At 34.3% G+C, this 19,908-nt stretch overlaps 1 protein-coding gene across 1 annotated transcript in view; it reads right to left on the bottom strand.

Annotated features, from left to right (window-relative positions):
• Window positions 1-1,781: 1,781 nt before the first annotated feature.
• The window catches only part of LOC110031496 (DNA mismatch repair protein MLH3-like), a 108,347-nt gene continuing 90,220 nt past the window's right edge, over window positions 1,782-19,908 (bottom strand). The window contains exons 19-26 of the mRNA XM_020734719.1: window positions 17,955-17,999; window positions 17,811-17,864; window positions 17,590-17,696; window positions 7,612-7,660; window positions 7,340-7,399; window positions 3,114-3,186; window positions 2,939-3,024; window positions 1,782-2,144 (exon numbers count right to left, since the gene is read on the bottom strand). Coding sequence (XP_020590378.1) covers window positions 1,959-2,144; window positions 2,939-3,024; window positions 3,114-3,186; window positions 7,340-7,399; window positions 7,612-7,660; window positions 17,590-17,696; window positions 17,811-17,864; window positions 17,955-17,999 — 660 coding nt within the window. The 3' untranslated portion in view covers window positions 1,782-1,958. The remainder of the gene's footprint in view (window positions 2,145-2,938; window positions 3,025-3,113; window positions 3,187-7,339; window positions 7,400-7,611; window positions 7,661-17,589; window positions 17,697-17,810; window positions 17,865-17,954; window positions 18,000-19,908) is intronic.

Genomic DNA, 19,908 nt, shown 5'->3' with positions numbered 1-19,908 from the left:
ATTAATTGCTGTTTGGTCTTAATAAGATCCTCTCTTTCTTTAATATATATATATATATATATATATTAAAGAAAGAGAGGATCTTATTAAGACCAAACAGAAATTACAAAGATAAATCAAAGAGAGACTCTAATATAAGGAGAAACTAAGTTATCCCCATGTACCAAAATTCTAAGCTCAAAACCAAGGGAAGATCTAACATTAACAATATTACTAGACGCTCTGAGTTTGGTTAAGAATCTGCAAGTTTATTGGCTTCTCTGAGAGTATGAGACCATCAGATAGTGAATAAAGGTGGCAAACACATGATCTTCCTCTATAAGATGATATTATACCAAGGGCTACTGAAATTCCCAACACAAATATGAAATGTAACCAAAGAATCCATCTCAATTACTGAAGACCAAATCCTCAATCTCCTAGCAATTAGAAGGCTGTAATGAATAGCAGCAAGTTCTGAAAATTAGGCAGTAATAGAGCTCACAGGAGCAGAAAACCTAAAAATGTATTTTCCTTTCCAATCTCTGAAAATTCTCCCAGCTCCAGCTGTCTCTTTCTTGAGACCCCCGTCCACATTTATCCTGACAAAAGGCCTACAAGGCTTAATCTAATGGACAATCTTTACAATATTTCTCCTCTTAGCAGCAGCCGTAACAATGAAATCAGATAGCCTTCCATTTGTTCCTTGAGCAACCTGTGGTACTTTAGTGAAAGTGAGAACTTTATAAATAAAAGTCTTGATATTTGTTAGTATCCTCTTAGCTGGGTGGTTACCATCTTGATGCTTTCTATGATTTCTCTCTCTCCCATCCAAATAAACAAACTGTAGATATATGGGATGAAATTCTGAAGATGAGTGTAAGAATTGCTCCTTTTCCAGTTTTCCAAATATTGCTCCAAAGAGATATAACCATTCAGAGGTAAGAAAAAACTGAAAATCTTGTTCCATATATATAAATATATTTATATATATACCCATTATATGCAAAATAAAAGAGTAAAAAGGTCATTAAATTCATTCATGGGATCGTCTAAATCCTACTCAAATTTAAAATTAAAAATTGCCTTCAATAATTAATATAACCCCTCCTTAAATTAAGCCTTGTTTCAATGAAGAGAGTGTTATTAAATTCAAATTTAAAATTAATGTATAGTAATAGTTCATTGATACTTCATCATTCATTTAAGCCTTGTTTCAAAGGTGGAAGTGTATCAAAAATTTAACATGGCCCATCTCTCTCTCTCACACACACACACAGCGCCAAAAAGCACGCACACATTCAACCATTAAATGATTGTCTCAATAAAAAATAAATTAACCTTATTCAGCCAAATCGCATCTTCCTAATCCTATAGTAGGATTCAGCTAATTTTCATCAAGCAAATTTAATTTTAACTATTCATAAATTAATAAAAAGAGCTAAGATAAAAGAAATTTCCTTCTTAATGTTCTTCAGAGATTTCCTTTATTCTTTCTCTCCATGTTTTCACAATAATAATTTAGATTCTACAAAGCCTAATTTGGTGAAATGAAATCCAATCAAATTGCTAAATTGCACGAATTTTATTGTTATTCCCTGTATTGCCATGAATTTCAGTGCTATGTTGAAGATTTGCTTCTGATTGTAGGGGGAAAGTTTCATACTCGGGCATTAAATAATTAAAAACCTGGTTACATATGGTAGAAAAAGAAAGTTTAGCATGGATAAGTTACCCACCATGCAAAATATATGTTTATCCATGAGAAAGAAAACCACTGATACTTCTAATTACAGCACCTCAATTGTCCAGAAGTGATATTTATTCTCAGAAAAAGGGAACTATATAAACTGTATGTTTATTTTCCATGGATCATGTCATCAAAGAATGGGAGCTACAGATGAGTTGCATAAGGTACATCATCCACATATACAATTAGTACATTGAAGAGAGAATACCTTCCATAACACACATGATAATCAATGGAGAAACCTTTTACACGACTCTAATCTTTGGCATGCACGTTTGATGCTCAGTGTGTGACGGCGCAACCCATGCCACGAATCTGAGCACTGCTCAGCTATCGGGATGTCAAGCCTGGATAACTGTTCATGTAGTGCTGATATATTAAGAAGAGGAACAGTGGTTGGTCGACCATGAGCACACTAGCAGCACAAATGGAATCATAGTGAGTTTAGGAAATATTCAAGGAAGATTTACGTAAATACTACTCATTTCCTATGTATCTAACACCTGAAATTTAAATTTTGCATACATACCACCTCCCTTGGGCATGAAAAGATGTATTTCTCTTTTTAAAAAATAAAGGGGTGGCACTTTTGTGTGATATGAAAGATTTGGATGGTAAGAATGTAAAAAAACAAAGTTTAAGTGTTAGATACGTAAAAACATACATAGAAATTGGGTGGTAAATGCACCAATATTCAATTGTAGATAATAATGCTAAATTACCCAAACATATATATATAATTGAAGTGGATCTAATTATTAAAATTTTTAAGATATGAGATAATTGACTCAAATATAAGAAATTTATTTTAGATATAAGGGTTCATCAGATATCAAGGCTCAGCCTTGATATAAGACGTTATCTAATAAAAGGCCTGTTAGTCCAAGACAAACCTCAGTTTTGACCCAATAAGATAAAAGATCCTTTGACTCTGATATAAGGAGTTTCACTTATTTACATCACAAATGGCAGTCAACTCGTATATGAGAACATGTAAAGATCATTAAATTAATTCATATTTTATAGCAATAACAACTAAAATATGAATTATATAAGCTATAATATGTGGCCTCACTTTGAGTATAGCTTTATTTAGAGAGTATAGCATCATTCAGTTATAAAAATAAACATAAATTCCTTATATTGTTTGATAAAAATTCTGAAAGAAAAGTTTAGTATTTTCTAGCTTTTCAACTAGAAGAATCAAACCTGGAAGCACAATGAAGTTGCTTTTAGCTCTTCTACAATGAGGGAACATTCTGAAGGCAGCAATGCATCTCCAAACATTATGGCACCTTTATAGCACAGACACAGCTCCAGATTAAATAATTGTTCCATATTCAAAAAAACTTATTCCCTTCTGAAAGTTGGGACAATTACATACCTCTGCAGGCTTTAAAATTTAGTATACGAAGCACTGCTGGAGGAATCATGGATGAACCATCCGTTTCAACCAACTATTAATAGATGAAAAAAAAAAACAAACAGCAAAAGAAGCCATTAAGGACCACATCATTAGAGGAAAGGAATCACTCAAAAAATACAGAGGTAAATGCGCCCCCCACCCCCCTCTCCAAATTTGAAGAGAGAGAAAAATAGAATTTTCTCATATTTAAAGAATAATCATTCTTCTCCCAATTTTAATTTATTCTCCTCTCTGATAATCATACTAAGGCTGCATCATTGATTTTAATCTGCAGCATGAAAACTATAGGGAGGCAGGTTTAATCAATTTTCATAAAAACAATAATTCATAAAGAATATAAAAAACAAAGATAACCAAACATCATATAGAAGCCTACTCAAAACTTTATATTAATTATTGTATGTCTTCAATCAAAGCCACGAATAACTCTTATCTGTTGAAATTTTAGCCTTTGCCTAATCATAGAGCAATGTAGTCCCTTTCCAAACATCATATGAAGCGAAGAAATAACCAGAGAGGAAACGGTGAGATTGCTAGTGGACAAAAGAAAGTCTTAAGGTTTTGGGAGACAAAAAGGAGAAAGATAAGAATAAGAAAATAGGGAAGTAAGGAAGTCACTGATTGTGTGCGGGGAAAGCGACATCGTGCACTAGCTGAAGAAAAGAGAAGACCGCTTTTTTGCTTGTTGTGTGTTCGTCTAATGTGTTATTAGAAGCTAATTATACCTAATGAGTTATTATAAGTTCACAAAAAGGACTACATTAATTTGAGAAAAGGAATAATTTGACAATAATGTACAGGAAGGTAAATATGTTTTTATTTTACAATAGCTATGTTTCTGATTGAATGTAACTACACATGTTTTTACTCTTTTAAACATTTATTTTAAAAATGTAAAAATTCATGTTTTTCTTTTAAATGTTCAATGCAAGAAAATAAATAAAATATGATATATGCATGCATATGGAGTCACCCTAGATGGTACTAGCAGGAGAATACAATGTTCCCTTCCATGAATAAGAAAATGGAAAAGAAAATAGTGACGATATTTATAATTGTATATATATTCATAATTGTATTCATTGACGATATTCTAATCTAATGAAGTGATGAAGCTTATCATACAGATCATTTTTGCATCGTTCTACAAACAATGAACAACCAATTATATACCAAGTTGTCAGAGTGTGAACTCCGATTAAAGAGCATAGTGTTCTTGGGCATATCATTAGTAGTGAAGGTATCCCAATGGACCAGAACATGGTTAAAGCGATTGTTGATTGGTCTAAAGAAATCACTATTACAAAAGTTTAGAGTTTCCTAAACCTGACACGTGATTACAGAAGGTTTGTTAAGGGATTCTCTTAGATCATAATGCCTTGTTCAAATTGACTTAGAATGTCATGAAATTTGAGTGGACAGATCACTGTAAAAAAACATTTCAAAAATTGAAAAGTTATTTGATGACAACTCCAGTATTGACTATCCCCTTTAGGATAGAGGACTTTTAGATTTATAGTGATGTGCCTTTAAGAGCACATGAATGTGTGTTTATGAAACATTGGAAGGAACTGCTTATTTTTTGGAAAATCAAAGAATCATGAAAAAAAATTATCCAACACATGAAATAGAGTTAGCAGCAGTGGTATTTGCTTTAAAAAAATAGGGACATTATTTACACGGAGTTAAGTGTGAAGTATTCACGGATCACTAAACTTTAAAGTATATTTTCATACAGAATGAGCTGAATTGACGGCAAAAGCAATGGCTTGATGACTTCAGCTCATTAAAGATTATGATTTGGATATACAATATCACCGAGAAAAAGCAAATATTGTGACAGATGCGTTAAGCAGGAAGGCAGGTGGTAGTGCATAGCAAGAAGAACTAATAAAGATATGGAACGCTTGTAATTATTAGTAGTGATGCCAAATGATAAAAATTTTGCACTATTGCACTGTTAAATCAGATGCTCAGTCAACCAACTTCAAACGATGAAATAAGAGATGTATTGCCAAATGATGCATAGTTTTAAAAAATATAAGACCAAGTGAAAGCTAATCGTAAACCCTAAAACTGTTGAGGCATAAGTAAAGAATTTACATGTTTGATGTGAATGATTTACGAAAAGAAATCATGCGTGAGGCATAATATTTAGAATACATGATACATCCAGAAAATAATAAGATGTATCAGGAGCTTAAAGATTTATCCAAGAGGACAAGGTTTAAGCGCAATATCGTAGAGTTCGTGGCAAAGTGTCCTAATTGTCGGATGATTAAAGCTGAGCATTAGAAGCCTGGTGGGTTGCTGCAACCGTTGCTTATACCATAACGGAAATAGGTGGATATTGTTATAGACTTTGTGATGAGGCTACCAATATCAAACCAAAATTGAGATGTTGTATTGATGATTATTGATCATCTGACCAAGTTTGAAGATTTCTTGTCTATCAGACAGATAGATTTTGTAGACAAATTGATCAGAACTTAGGTTGACGAAATTGTGATACTACATGAAGTCCCAAGGTTTGTTGTTTCATATCAAGTTAGTAGATTCACATCAAGACTATAAAGGAAAGTTCAAGAAGCTTTGGGTACTCAACTGACATTCAGTACAGTTTTTCATCCCCAAATAGACGGTCAGTCAGAGAGAACGATCCAAATATTGGAAGTCCTGCTTCAACTTTGAATTATTGATTTTGATGGAATCTCGGAAATGCACATATCTTTGATAGAATTTGCCTAAAATAACAACTTCCAAACCAATGTTAGTATGGCTCCGTATGAAGTCCTATATGAAAGGAAATACATGAAACTTCTTTATTGGGCAGAAATTGGTGATAAGAAAAATAATTGACATTGATTTATATGATGAAACAACTGAGAGGATTCGGTTGATTCGTAACTAACTGAAAGTAGTCAAAGATAGGCAGAGAAGTATTATGATGCTAAGCACCAAACAGTTCAATTTGAAGTGGAGAAATTTGTTTTTTTGAAGTTCAAGCAATAAAAGGTGTTAAGCAATTTGAAACTTTTGAGAAGTTAAGCCCATGATATGTTGGCCCGGTATGAAATCGGGGTGACATTTGGGAAAGTAGCTTACAAGTTTGCAATATCAACAAATATGTATGGGATACATAATATGTTTCATATCTCTTTACTACAGACATGTATTACTGATGAGGCTAGCAAGCATATTACAAACCGCATGGACATTCAACTTGATGTGACCTTTATAAAAAAACAGAAAGAATCATATAGATTATGATGTGAAGCAAATAAGGAGTATAGAAATTCTTTTAGTTCATGTATTAAGAAAGAAAGAGCTCAAAAAGATGCTACTTGAGAAAAGGAATCCGAAATGAGAGAAAAATATCCACACATTTTCATTTAAAGTATGAAATATATTCTTGTATTTTAAATTTCCAAGACGAAATTTTTGTAAGGATGGGAGATATTAATAATAGCCTATAAAACTTTTTATTCACTTAATAATATAAAAAAAGAATTTACTTAATACGTTCACAAGTGTCGTAAAACAAACCCGCAACACCCGTCGTAACTTAACGAGGATGTATTTTCATCATCTTATCCTCTCATTTCACACAAGAGAAATAGAAAGAGTGAGAGAAAGCCGAAGGGAGCAAGAGAAAGAGAAAGCGTGAGAAACATAGGAAGAAGAAAAAAAACCATATAAAGAAGAAGAAGAAGAAAGAATAACGAAAAGAAAACATAGAATGACTTATTTGTGTTTTGAATTTCATTTTAATTATAACTGTTAGATAGTTTTCCTACATTTGACAGACAGTTCCCACCTTGATACTTACAAATTCTCAGATTGGGTTGTGACACAATTTTTTGGAAAAGAACCTAAATAGTTAAATAACCTGGTTTAAATCTTCAAGATAACTAAATCGGCAGTGAACAACAAATTTGTCTGATACCAAAAAGCATGCATGTAAGGAGTTATAAAGATCTAAAAATATTTGTTACAACAGATAAGTTGCCTACACAAATAAAAGCAAATAGGGTGACATGCAAGCAGAGAAAAGAAACCTAGAGAGCCCTGTTTTACCCAAAAATGGCTCAAAAAGGAATTAAGTGCGTATATAATCTAAATGAATAAAAATAATATACATAAAGATAATTAACTAGAAAAAAGATCATCAGCAATTCAATTACCTGCTCAACATATTCTAAAAGATCTTTGCCAGTTAAATCAGTACCTAAAATGTGTGGTACCTACAAGAAAATACTTGATATAAATTTAAAGATAGAGAATAGTAATCCCATCATCTATGCATAAAAGGTCTTCTATACGCATTAATAAAAAATAAAGTGAAGCATAATCTAAAAAGTTAAAATAGCTACAAAAAAGGTATCAATAAGAACACAGATCAGTAGAAACATCAGTAATTTATAAATCAGAGACTTTGCAACAAATAAGAACTCACAGCAACAAGAGTGGCCCTGCATTTCTGTTGCCTTAGAAAATTTGTGCTCCTGAAATGAAGGAGTTCATTACAATCAAATAAGCATGGGAACAAAATCAGAACTCAATATAACATCGCTGTAAAATTTCAACAATGTTGTTAAAAGAATAAGAATGCAACCAATTCCTGCTATTCTCGTAATGGCACTTTTGTTTTTCCAATTTCTACATAAATACCGAATAACTGGAGGGACCATAGTGATGTTTCCTGGTTCCAATATATCTGAGGTTTCTATCAAGGTTTTCACATATAAAAACGGTTATTTATCTTTAACTTTACTCATTTATGAAAAGGCCCAACCAAAGAGCTCAGAGAGTTGTGCTGACACAAATTTTCCAAAAACAGAAAAGACTCGCTCACAATCCTCATGAATGGAATAAAGCATTGCATGTATTTGTCGTGATATCAATATAATGAATACACAAACATATTGCCTGCTTTACAACAAACTGAAGAAAATGTAGTCATAATTGGGGTGCCAATAGCCCACAATGAAATTAACTAGACCTGCAATTTAGCTGATCCATGGAAATCATTACAAGCATACTTGCTATGATTCAAGCCCAAATTAATACATGATTTTTCTTTGGTCACTAATTTAAATAATCAAAGACAAACTATGGCACAGACCAACTATACAATTAAGATGAAACCATTTAAGCATGGTCAAATTATTTTTACTGTTCACTGTCAAAACAATAAAAACAGAATTCAATAATTGAAAGGCAAGAATTGACAACTGTTTGCCAAAGAGGAGAAAAAAAATTGATCAACAAACATTGCTGATTTAATGTTGATTTTTGGCTACCAAATATTCATGGAGGTCTTGATATGTAGAAATGAGAATTTCGTTTATTCCTTAAAAAACTAATCTTAAGAAAGCATTTAAGATAAAACTATGGCAGACCAACTATAGAATTAAGATGAAACCATTTAAGCATGGTCAAATTATTTTGACTGTTCACTGCCAAAACAATAAAAACAAAATTCAATTCTTGAAAGGCAAGAATTGACAACTGTTTGCCAAAGAGGAGAAAAAAAATTGATCAACAAACATTGCTGATTTAATGTTGATTTTTGGCTACCAAATATTCATGGAGGTCTTGATAGGTAGAAATGAGAATTTCATTTATTCTTTAAAAAACTAATCTTAAGAAAGCAACCACATTTCATTAGACTATCAACTTCAACAATGAGCAGAGCCACACAATGAAAGCACTGAGGCGTCGTGACCCCATTGCCCCAACCTAACAAATTAAATTTAATATTTCACTCCCATAAAACGAAATAGAAAAAACATTCAAAAAGTAATTATTTAATATTATAAAGCTTTCAAATTTATTATGTAAAAACACTCTTCCAGCCTAAAAGGCCATATGGAGTACTAAGCACTCAAGCAGTTAAGTTATACTTTTCAATTTAAAGAATAATAATAATGTATTATTTTCTGATGTGGGACTAAAGGGTAAACACTAACAAAAACCTTTCTTGTTTCACGTGAAAGCTTTACACTAAAAAAGGGGCATTTACATAGATACCACCCAGTTCTTATGTACTTATCACCTAAACTCTACTTTTTACATTTATACAACCCAAATCTTTCATAATATAAGCAAAAATAGTTCAACATTTCTCAGAATTAGATAATATAATAACCTAAAAGCATAATAAACAACCTAATATCTAGTATCTGTAGGCATCTTTCCGTAAACCGATTCCCTCGTGTCAGTCATATCAACATAGTGTTTTACCTAATTTCAACAGTAAATTTATTACTTAGTGAGGAATTACAATATTATGCATTAAACTAATAGCAAATATCATACATGAATGTCCAAAAGAAATGTGATTCATTGATTAATCAAATTATAAACTTTCATTTTAAATTAACCCTTCCTATTTCAAGTTACATATTTACATTTGTAACATTTGTCTTTCTTTTAGGAAGCATATAAGGATCACTGTCATACATAAAAATGCCCTTAGAAAGTTGTACTTGTAGGTGCCCTCAAAAGTTTGTGTGTTGGTATCCTCAAAATTTTACACCCGAAGTTACACACTTACTATTACAATTTTCTTTTTCGTGCATGGGAACAATAGCATTCTACAGTTAATACCATAAAAAGTGTATCTTGATTGACTTGAATATGTTCTTATTATTTTATATCAATTTAATATCATTTAAATGTGTTTTCATATGTCAATTAATTTCATCCTATTTGTGAGACAACTTCAAACATTCAGAATGGAAATCATAAATCATAAATTTATGTTTAATACAATAATGAAATTATATTTTTATCAGCTTGAATTGCAACTTCTAAATAAATCATTAATCAAAGTAATTGCTCACGTTTGCCTTAAATGACCACTTTACAAGATTAATCCCCCACTTCTTCTTATTGCACTTCCTTCTTGATTCTACATATTTTGCCCAAAGCACAATCCAAAGCCCTAATTTGTTGAATCAAATTTTCTTTAACTATCAATTAAATTCATTAAATCATACTTATATCATCTATTTAATTAGACAAAATATCTCATCCAAATAGAACATCTAGACTCTTACCCGTTGACCTCATTTTGAGGTCATTAATCTTTTCCTTAGGATCCTAGTATCTAGCCCTAGGAGTTCCTATTGACCATCTTAGAAAACTAGAATTGGGACCCACCCTTTTTATTTTTAGAACTCCCAGCCACTTCCTATTTCTCTTGTGGTGTCTCGCATTGATGATCTCAAAACCATCGTCCTAAAGTTGAGTGGTAAAGGACTATCATGTGGAGACTCAGGGAGAAGTTCCTAATAGGATCTCAAGCCCTACGAAAATCACTTCAGGACTTTATCATCACACATGCACACCAAATGCACAAAATTCACAAAGTTGCACAAAATCGTACTTAAATTGAGCTTAAAGGATGGGTGAAAATGCGAACTTCTCCGAACAACCTCCGACGACAGAATGGATTGTGACAAGGTGTCCAGGACACCAATTTTAGTAAGAAAATACACTCATATTGTCATATTTCCGACACGAGCAAAATTACACGTAAATCGATGAATTCGTCAAAATGACCTCTAATGACGAAACGGACCGCGTCAGCGCGTTTGGAACGTCGAAATTACTTAAAAAAGACATTAATTTTGTTATGTTTTGATGCACATTTTGTTATGTTTTGATTTTGTTATGTTTTGATGCACGAATAAAAAGTACGAATCAAATTTTATTTTTAAGAAATATTAAATATTTTATATATTTTATTACTTATAATATTAAAATTATAATACTAAACCCTATTTTCTCTATTCCCTCACACTTAATCCGTCGTTCGACCTGCAGCTTAGTCGTACGCTCGGCTCGTCTCCCTCGTGTGCCCTAGCTTCCGTGGGCGATCCACGCGGCAATCTCCTCCCCCTTCCTCGACTCTTCCCCTTCTTCGCGTGGCCGCTAGACTCTTCGGCTCTCCAATTGTAAAGGCCGAGCTGGCCGACCCTTCTCCTTCTCGAGGTTTTACCGTCTCCTTCTTTACTCTGACAATTATTGCCTTGTCGTTTGATTCGATCACCTTACGGCGGTAGGTGGCGGTTCCCCCTCTCTTCTCTGCCTATAAAAAAGCTTCTTAATATATTTTTTTGGGTTGTTGAAAATTTCTTGAAAAAAAGAGAGGCTGTGGTTTTACTGTTTGAGGCTTTTAGGGAAGAAGGCTCTGCTGAAATTCTTTCTAGGCCAAGTTTTTGTGTGCTGGGATTGTGGAGCATTTGTGGATTGTTGTTCTCTGAAGCTTTTAGAAAGGGAAGCTTTGTCGAAATCCTCTCTAAGTTAGAATCTCGTACGCTAGGAGTGTGGAGCATTCGTGGGTTATTGTTTTCTAAAGCTTTTGGAGGAGATTTTCTGTAGGAGGTGTTTTCTTAAATTTGTTCTACAGTTTTACTTTAAGTCTGCATTAAGAGATATTTCTCTTCTTTCCTCTAATCTGCATCACTCGTATTTGCACCTGAAAATATTTTCTTTCTCTTTTAAAACATGTGGAAGTAAAGTTCATGCCTGCTTTTGAGATCTAATCCTGGAAAGCTCCTTGAATCAATAAGATGCTGTGTAATATGGCTGCTTTCTCTTACTTTCTGATTTGAAATGCATGATAAAGGAAATTTGGAACATTCCTATGATTGTCATGAAATGATAACTGCCTATTTGAAATATATGTTAAATGAAATAATGGTTTGAGTTTTGATTCTAAGAATCTCTATTATTGTTAGCTTTATTCAATTAAATGATGGAATTCATTTCAAAGCTTGATGACGTGTTGGCTATAAAGATTCATGCATATTTATATGCTTCCTGTTATTTGATTCCATTCGAAACATATGCTGGCACAATACTTTAAAATATAAGGCTCCAAGAGGAAATATTTTTTTTTAGCTGTTTTAACCCATTTGAAGGGCTCGGTTTTAGCTCTTTGGAGTTGGATCTTTGCTGGAAATATTTTTTTAAATCTGTTTTTGCCCTTATGTTGGGCTCGGTTTGAGCATGTGATGGCTCGGTTTTGGCTCTGTTAGGTGGAAATTATAGATGAAAATTTTCTCTGTTTTTTTCCCCTTTGTTGGGCTCGATTTTGGCTTCTTCTAGGTTGGATTTAACTAAAAGTTTTACATTATTTTTGACCCATTTAGTGGGCTCGGTTTGGCTCCTTTTAGTATTATGTCTTAGCTGAAAGTTCTCTACTGTTTCTCCCCTTTTGGAGAGCTCGGTTTGGCTTAAATTGCATTCTTTTCTTTAGCTCTTATATTGGGCTTGATTTTGTCTAAGATCTGGGCTCAGTTTGGCTTGGAGGTTTATTTGTTTTTGCCACTTTTGTTGGTTTTAGTTGAGCTGAAATCGTGTTTTATTTTTTGACTCTACCTGCTGGACTCAATTTTGGTTGGAATTATAATTCTGTTTGCCCTTTCCTGCTTGGCTCGGTTTACTCTCTATGGCTCCCTATTTTGTTCTTTTTACTGGGCTCGGTTTGCCCCTGTGTTGGGCTCGGTTTTGCTTTGAAATGTTTTAGTTTTGCCCCTGCGTTGGGCTCAATTTGTGCCTTGTGTTGGCTTGGTCAGGTGTTGTTTCTAGCTCAATATATGGCTTGCTTTGGGCCCCTATATTACTTTTCTAGGCCTTGAGCCTTTTAATTGCGAGCTTCCCTATGTGTTGGTGGCTTTCCTGTTACTGTTCTCGGTCGTGAGCCCTCTCCCGTGGCTCTTTTATGATTAAATGTGGTATGGTGATTTCCTTGGTTGTCCCCAGCCGTGAGCTTCTCTTTTAAGATTCTCTATTGCTTGCCCTTTCCCGAGAACACCTATTTATGTTGCTTGTCCCTTTGTGTTGGGTTCGGTTGGGTTGGAAATTCTGGATATAATGTTCCATTTTTGAGATTTTTATTCGTAATCAAGTTTGTCATCCCAAAATTCATGATTTCGATATATACTTCTATATGAAAATGTTTGGAATAAGCTGATCAATTCATTACTATATCTTACTCAATGAAAATGGCTTCGGTTTGGATAGTTTATGATAGTCTGTCCATTCACTCTCTTATGTATATCAAAGGTAATACAATGGCAATACCTATGGTGGTTTCCTTCCTGTTGCCTTGGCTGTGAGTCTTACTTGGTGATTGTTGTCTTTGTGGCCTTCTTCTTTGCCCCTACCCGTGAGCCTTATTATTGTAATTTGTGTTGTGGTTGGCTGGGATTTAAGTTGCTTCTCATTTTATCCTAGCTATGAGTTCTTCCTATGATTCTTTTATATTAAAGGTGGTTGGGTCAGGCTTAAATATGTGGTGGCTTCTCTCTTTTCTTGGCCTTACCCATGAGCTTAGAGGGAAGAGGCCTTTCTCTTGTTGCCCTTTACCCGTGAGCTTTACTGTGGAGGTTCTTTGGTCTGTGACAAAGTTGGTTCGGGTTTGGCTTTCTTCTACTGCCCCTGCCTGAGAGCTTTGTCCTATTTACTGTCTTAAATTGTAAGTTCATGTTGAAGCTTGGCTGTGCATTTCACGGTTTCCACTTGTGGGCTTATTGTGAGGCTTAGCTGCTCTCTTTCCTGGCCTTACTCATGAGTCCCTGCTCTCTTTCTTGGCCTTACCCATGAGTCATTGCCCTCCTTCCTGCTGTTACCCGTGAGCCTGTGGAGCATTATTCAGTCCATTTTGTCCTGGTAGTAAACACTTGTATATTTTCTAAATTGGTGTTACATTTGTATAATTGTGGAAAGCTTCTAAAAAAGGGATGAAATTGAATGGATTGGATACTGGTATAGTTTTAAGGATTTTAAAAGTTGCTTCAAAGGATTATTCTCCTTATTTTGGATTTGAAAGCCTATAAAATTGTCATTTGGAAAAGTGTTCGGAGATTTAACATTAAAGTTTGGAGAAAATAAATACTATATTCGGGTTCAGGCATGAGTGTGTGATTGCATATAAGTGATGGAGCCATGAGAACAGTGTTTTGGGCCCATTGCAATCTATTTGAAACAAAATTTGGAAAGGATACAATTTTTGGGTTGATCCAATTATATAAATTTGAGAAGATGATATCCTCTGAATTGATTCAAGGATCTTGAGCCATCTTTTTCAAATCTTTTTTGTCACAGTTTTGAGGGTTGCTCCACCCTTTATTATTTTGATCTTTTGGGTGGATCAATTCCTCCTCTCTCATCCTCATTTTTATTTTTTTTCTTTGCTTCTTGATCGATTTTCTGTACTTATGTCTGATACATAGGTGCTCATATATAATTTTTTACTATATATGAAACCATCAAGTCGCAAGTAGGTCGGTTTTGTTTTGGGGCTTAGGATGATGATGACAAAGGCACGCCGGTGATAGAGCAAAATGATATCTCATCCTACAACATCATGACTCAATTCTGGGACTAGATGAATTATAGGATGAAAATATCATTCACCAACACAAGACTAGTGGGGGATCCGTACCTTCTTAGGATGTTGGCGATCCTATGTCCGATGACGTGATCGACTTGTGGACATCTATTCATTTTTAAAAATTGATAAAACAAATTAATAAGAACATATACGATATTTTTTTACTATAAAATTAATACAATTTTCCTTTTGTATGCTTGAAATATATGTGCATGCTAAAATATAAATTTTAAAAGTATCATAACTTGGTTGTCCACTTGTTGATTACCGATACCGGACTAAGGAGTATCCTCCTAATTTAGGTTTAGTAGGACATTCTTCTAGTGGAGTGGCAGTTTTTATACACCTGGGTGACCAATAGTAGTCTTTGACGTCCCTCGAGTACAAATATATATTATTTGAGCCTAGCCCCGACCCGAGTGCTTGCGGTCCCCTCTTTTCGGATTTTTCGTAAGTTTTATTGGATTTTGGACAAAGCGCTCGTGGTCTTTTCTCCGAGATTTTCTCGAGGTTCCGATAGTTTTATTTGAATTGTTACTAGTCAATTTTCTCGAGTTTTCCTTCGTGGATTATTTGTCGATTTTCTAGAGTTTTCCAGTCAATGTTTCTTTAGTTTATACAGTGAATAATAGCTAGCTAAAAGAAGCAACAAGTCTCCCAAATATATAGTTTTGATTTACATTACAGTATTTTATTTCACAGCATGTTATAATGTTCTTTTGGCATGTTATATTATTCTCCTAGCATGTATATTGTTCTCTTCTTTTATACCGCAAGTTTTATTACTTTGATACACACTATGCCTTAGTATAAAAAAACCTAGTGATTACATAGGATTAATAGCAAACCTGAAGTTGCTACGACGAAGAACTTGGATCGAACACCGTGGGCAGCATGACGTGGACATACGGAGGAGCCACTTCAATATGGATTTACAACATCAAAACACATTCACATCACTAATCACTTTCCTTAGTTTAAATAACAGCTCATAGAATTTCGAGAAGGTTTATCTAGCGTAGCATAAACCCTCACATATCATCTTTAGGTTTTTGCACAACCCTGTTGTGCAATTATAAGTCCTAACACTTTAGGATTCCGATGTTACTGTACGGTACTGTGTAAATTCTACTATCTTTTTACGTCATTTGCACGATTAAATATCGTGCGAATATAAATCATAAATTCTAAATAAATTGTAGGATTAAAAACATTAAATAACATCATGTCAAAGATATAAAGTCAAACAATATAATAGTTCGGAAGTCACCAGGGTTTCCCCTGGATCTGTGATATCCCATATTTTTCGCTCCTTTGGATTCTTTAAAATAATTGTTCCTATTTTAAGCCACTCCTATTTGATTTTCTCATGTCCAATTTTGGAAATCTAAACTTTGAAATCTTGAAGCAAAACCACTAATCTTAATCGAGAGTTTTCACGAATGATCCCGATCATTTGAGATGCAATTAACTATAGGGGTTTGCCTCTATAGGGAACCTGGAACCCAGGTAAAATAAACTCTATCTAATCCTTATATTAGGTAGAGGAACTTGTTAGCCTCATATAAAATATTTCGCAGACCAAACGAATGTCACAAATTCATTAGTTTAGGTGATTGAGCCTAATACAAGTGATATGTTTATTTTTCGGGATAAATATATTACTGGAGGTATCGTGCTTAGTCATTCAAACTATCCAAAATGTGAGCTCACTTGATCTCATCTATTTTTAAATTAAAATGTTACTTTCAAAAATTAAATTTATATTAAAACTATTTTCATATTTATAAAACTTATCTACCTTTTTCAAAAATCCTAAAGTTTAAAAAGTTTAAAATTAAAATAAAATGCTCGACATTACCTTATTAAAATTTGCTCAACTCGAGTCCTTTACATAAAACTTTCCACTTAAGTTATCTCCTGTTTCGCCAACTCTCCTCGATCCCAACAAAATATCCCTTGCTTTTATACTTCTTAATTCTATATTTGAATTCATAAACAATAATTAACATTACTCAATTCAATATAAACATAACCCAAAATAAACCTAGCCCTAACCTTACCTTAAGCCACGGTTCGGCTCGGTTCTCCCTTAACTCGTATGTGGCTCCTCCATTAGAATGAAGGATCAAGAGGAGAGAGACAGGTTTGGCATCGACATAGAGAGGCATGCTGAGCAATTAGGCAGAGAAAGATTAATCCATTTTTTGTTTTCTTTTTTTTTTAATGTTGATTAAAACAATGCCGACAAGAGGTGTGAGAGGAGGGAGCCCCATAACATCTACAATAATACAGCAATCCATGAACAACAGTTTTCAATCCACAAAAACCCATTAATCCATAGCAACAATGGATTTCTTTTGTTACGTTATTTTTTTATTTCATAAATTAAAATTGAATTTAAGATTTATTTAATTCCATGAAAATTATTTCTTCACCTATCAATGTAAAACTTCGCACCTTTATTTATAACACAAAAAGAAAAAAAAATGTAATCGTATATATTTCAAGAAAGGTGGAGGAAGACCTAAAAATACTTGGGCATGTTGTATAAAAAATGATCTTAATTTATTAAAATTAAATGAAAATATGAAACTAAATAGGGCACAATGGAGAAAAAAGATTCATATAGCCAAGGCTACTTATTGGGATAAAGGCTTGTTATTGTTGCTTTTGTTGTTGTTGTTGTTGCACTCTTCTCACTTCTCATTCTATTTTTCAAGTATTAATTTTGCGCTCTTTCAAATTCTAATTATTTTTTAAATCCTATGAAGCGCATTTGGTACACGTAAATTAACAAATGAATTAAAAAGTCTCAAGCAAGAAGAAAGCTCAAAGGTAAATAAGAATAAAGAATCCATAATAACCTAAGAATGCTAAAGTTGGCTTCTTGACAAAAATACATGCCATTAGATCGCATACAAGAAGGTTTTAAATAACTGGATATTTTATTAAATAAACTACATCTCTTTTCATTTTATTTTTATTTTCCAAGAAAATAACTTCAGAAATCTCAGAACAAACCATGTAAACGACTCTGAACACAGACTGTGAATGTTGCAGATCCAACCCCATTTCTTTATCTGCTCTGCATACTTTTGAAGCAGTTGATATCCCAACTCTGGAAGAACCTGACCAAGACAATAATTCTCCAATATTTTAAAGACAAAAAGAGGCAAACTAAAGACCGCTGTATAATTACAGCACATAGAAGAACTGCTAGGCATTAGCAACTCGAGTTATACCAGTTCGTGCTCTGGATTAAGGTAAGTACTGTTCTGTAACTCACCATGTAAAACCTATTCAATAAAGAATCATATGGTTTAAACAAAAAGAAAAACACAAAATATGCCAATGAATGTAGGAAGGGTTCGTTTTGCAGAGTTCACCTTTTTACGTAGCTCTTCAAGTCTTATCCTTTCATCTGCAGCATGCTGTAAAAGAGGATTCAATTGTGATTAAAATAGTAAAGCCAGTAGCAACAGAAATGGTTTGAAAAAAAAAATACAGATTTATGCTCATGATATATAAAATATAAGTCCAAGCAGAAAAGATAACTCTCCATGATTTTCAAAGCTAAGAATCTAAAGTTATTAATATGTAATGACTCATGCTACTCTAGATAAAACGCTTGTTGGTTTAGTCTCAAAATCAGACTTGTGATTGAGTACAAAAGTATAATTCTGCAAAAACTTTACCCATTGGACATATATATGATCTAGTTTCTTCTGGATAATGATAAACCTAAGAGCCTGATAGCCAGTACATGGTATGAGCCTATGAGGCAATACATAGTGTCTCTCATCCCTTCCCAACTAATCCAGCCTTGTACCTTTCAATGATTTCATCAGCCCTGCATTTAGTATTGAGAAGCCATTTGCATTTTCTTTCCCTTGAGTCTGAAGTTTGAAGTGCACTTTCTCTAATGCTTGGATTCTCATAAACATCTCTTCATAAAGGTATTTTTTATAACTTCATGAATGTTGTTTGGGATGTTCATTTACAATGAAGCCCCAAAGAACCCAAACAATAAATTATAATAGGTAATAAAATTCAATGATTGGATGTTCGGTGCAAGTTCTAACACCTTTCTTATAAGCAATAAGTACATCAAGATCACCATTAGAATCAGTGTTATCATGTGAAGCACAGTTGTAGCTCAAGTCAAACATTAGATTAACCTCTATGGAGTTGTTTCTCATACTTATTGATTGAATATTCATAACATCTGGAATAAGAAAATTCATTTTTATAATGTACTTCGTATGCGATCTTGGGCATTTTTTGGACGATCAAGAAAATGAGGTGATGCAGGGCATCTCTCGCCCAAGGCTTGATGGAAGTCGGTTCATTTTTTGGCCGATCAAGCAAATGAGGTATGCGGGGAATCTCTCGACCCAGACGCTACAAAAGTTTTGAACCGGCCCAAACGCGACAGGAAATTGTGAGCTAGATGTATGGAGCAGTCCAATTCAAAGCTGGAAGGTTTGATCGATCTCCTTAGGGCTTGGAACTGCCACCCAAAGGCAGTGGACCCCTTCTTTATTGCCTAATAGTATCTATATGTTATTTTGGGTGTTATAGGGTGTTTTCTTCTTTTAGGTTTCTGCAGGACAGCCATCAGCGTCCGGTTTTCATTCTAGGATTGTATCCGAAGATGAAAAGATGCTCCAACTGTAACTAATCTCGAGGTACTGTGTATCCATCGATCCCCTGCTTCCCACCACCTCTCCTCCGCTGACGCTGTCACACTAGTCACTGCAGACACTTGGAAATTGCCTCTCGGCTATTTCCCTGCGTCAATCAACACTTCCAACGCTGCCATCTAGCTGTCAGCCCCTTCCCATTAACTCCAACTTGCCGCAAACCCCTCCAACCAGCACCCTACCTGCTGCCACCACATTTTCAGCCCCCTCTAAACTGCTGCCGCCCTTCTCGGCCACCTCCCACCAGGTGTCTCCCAATACCATCCATTACAACTTGCTGTCAGCCCCTGTCAACCCCACCTGCTTAAACTAACCACCTTTACAGCAACTGCCCACCTGCAGCCACACCCTTCCATCCACCGCCCTTTTGGTCACCTCCAACTTCCGTTGCTTACCGTCTACCCTGAACCGCAGCACCATCACTCTCATCCCCAGCCCAAGTTGGGTCATGTTGTGTCTTTATTATTTCCTAGTTTCAAGTGTCTCTAATTGTAACCTCTATTTATTTTTGGGTAACGATATTTATTTTTCCTATTGTGGTTGGGTTTAACTCCGGCATTATTTGGTATCATAGCTAGCCTAATCCTTTAAAAAAAAAAAAATATTTTAGCATCCTTCATACCCAAACCTATCTCCA

The sequence above is a fragment of the Phalaenopsis equestris genome, unplaced genomic scaffold (assembly GCF_001263595.1).
Source record: "Phalaenopsis equestris unplaced genomic scaffold, ASM126359v1 Scaffold000834, whole genome shotgun sequence".
NCBI lineage: Eukaryota > Viridiplantae > Streptophyta > Magnoliopsida > Asparagales > Orchidaceae > Phalaenopsis > Phalaenopsis equestris.
Note: the sequence above shows the minus strand (reverse complement) of the source record. Positions and strands in the feature narration are given on the sequence as shown.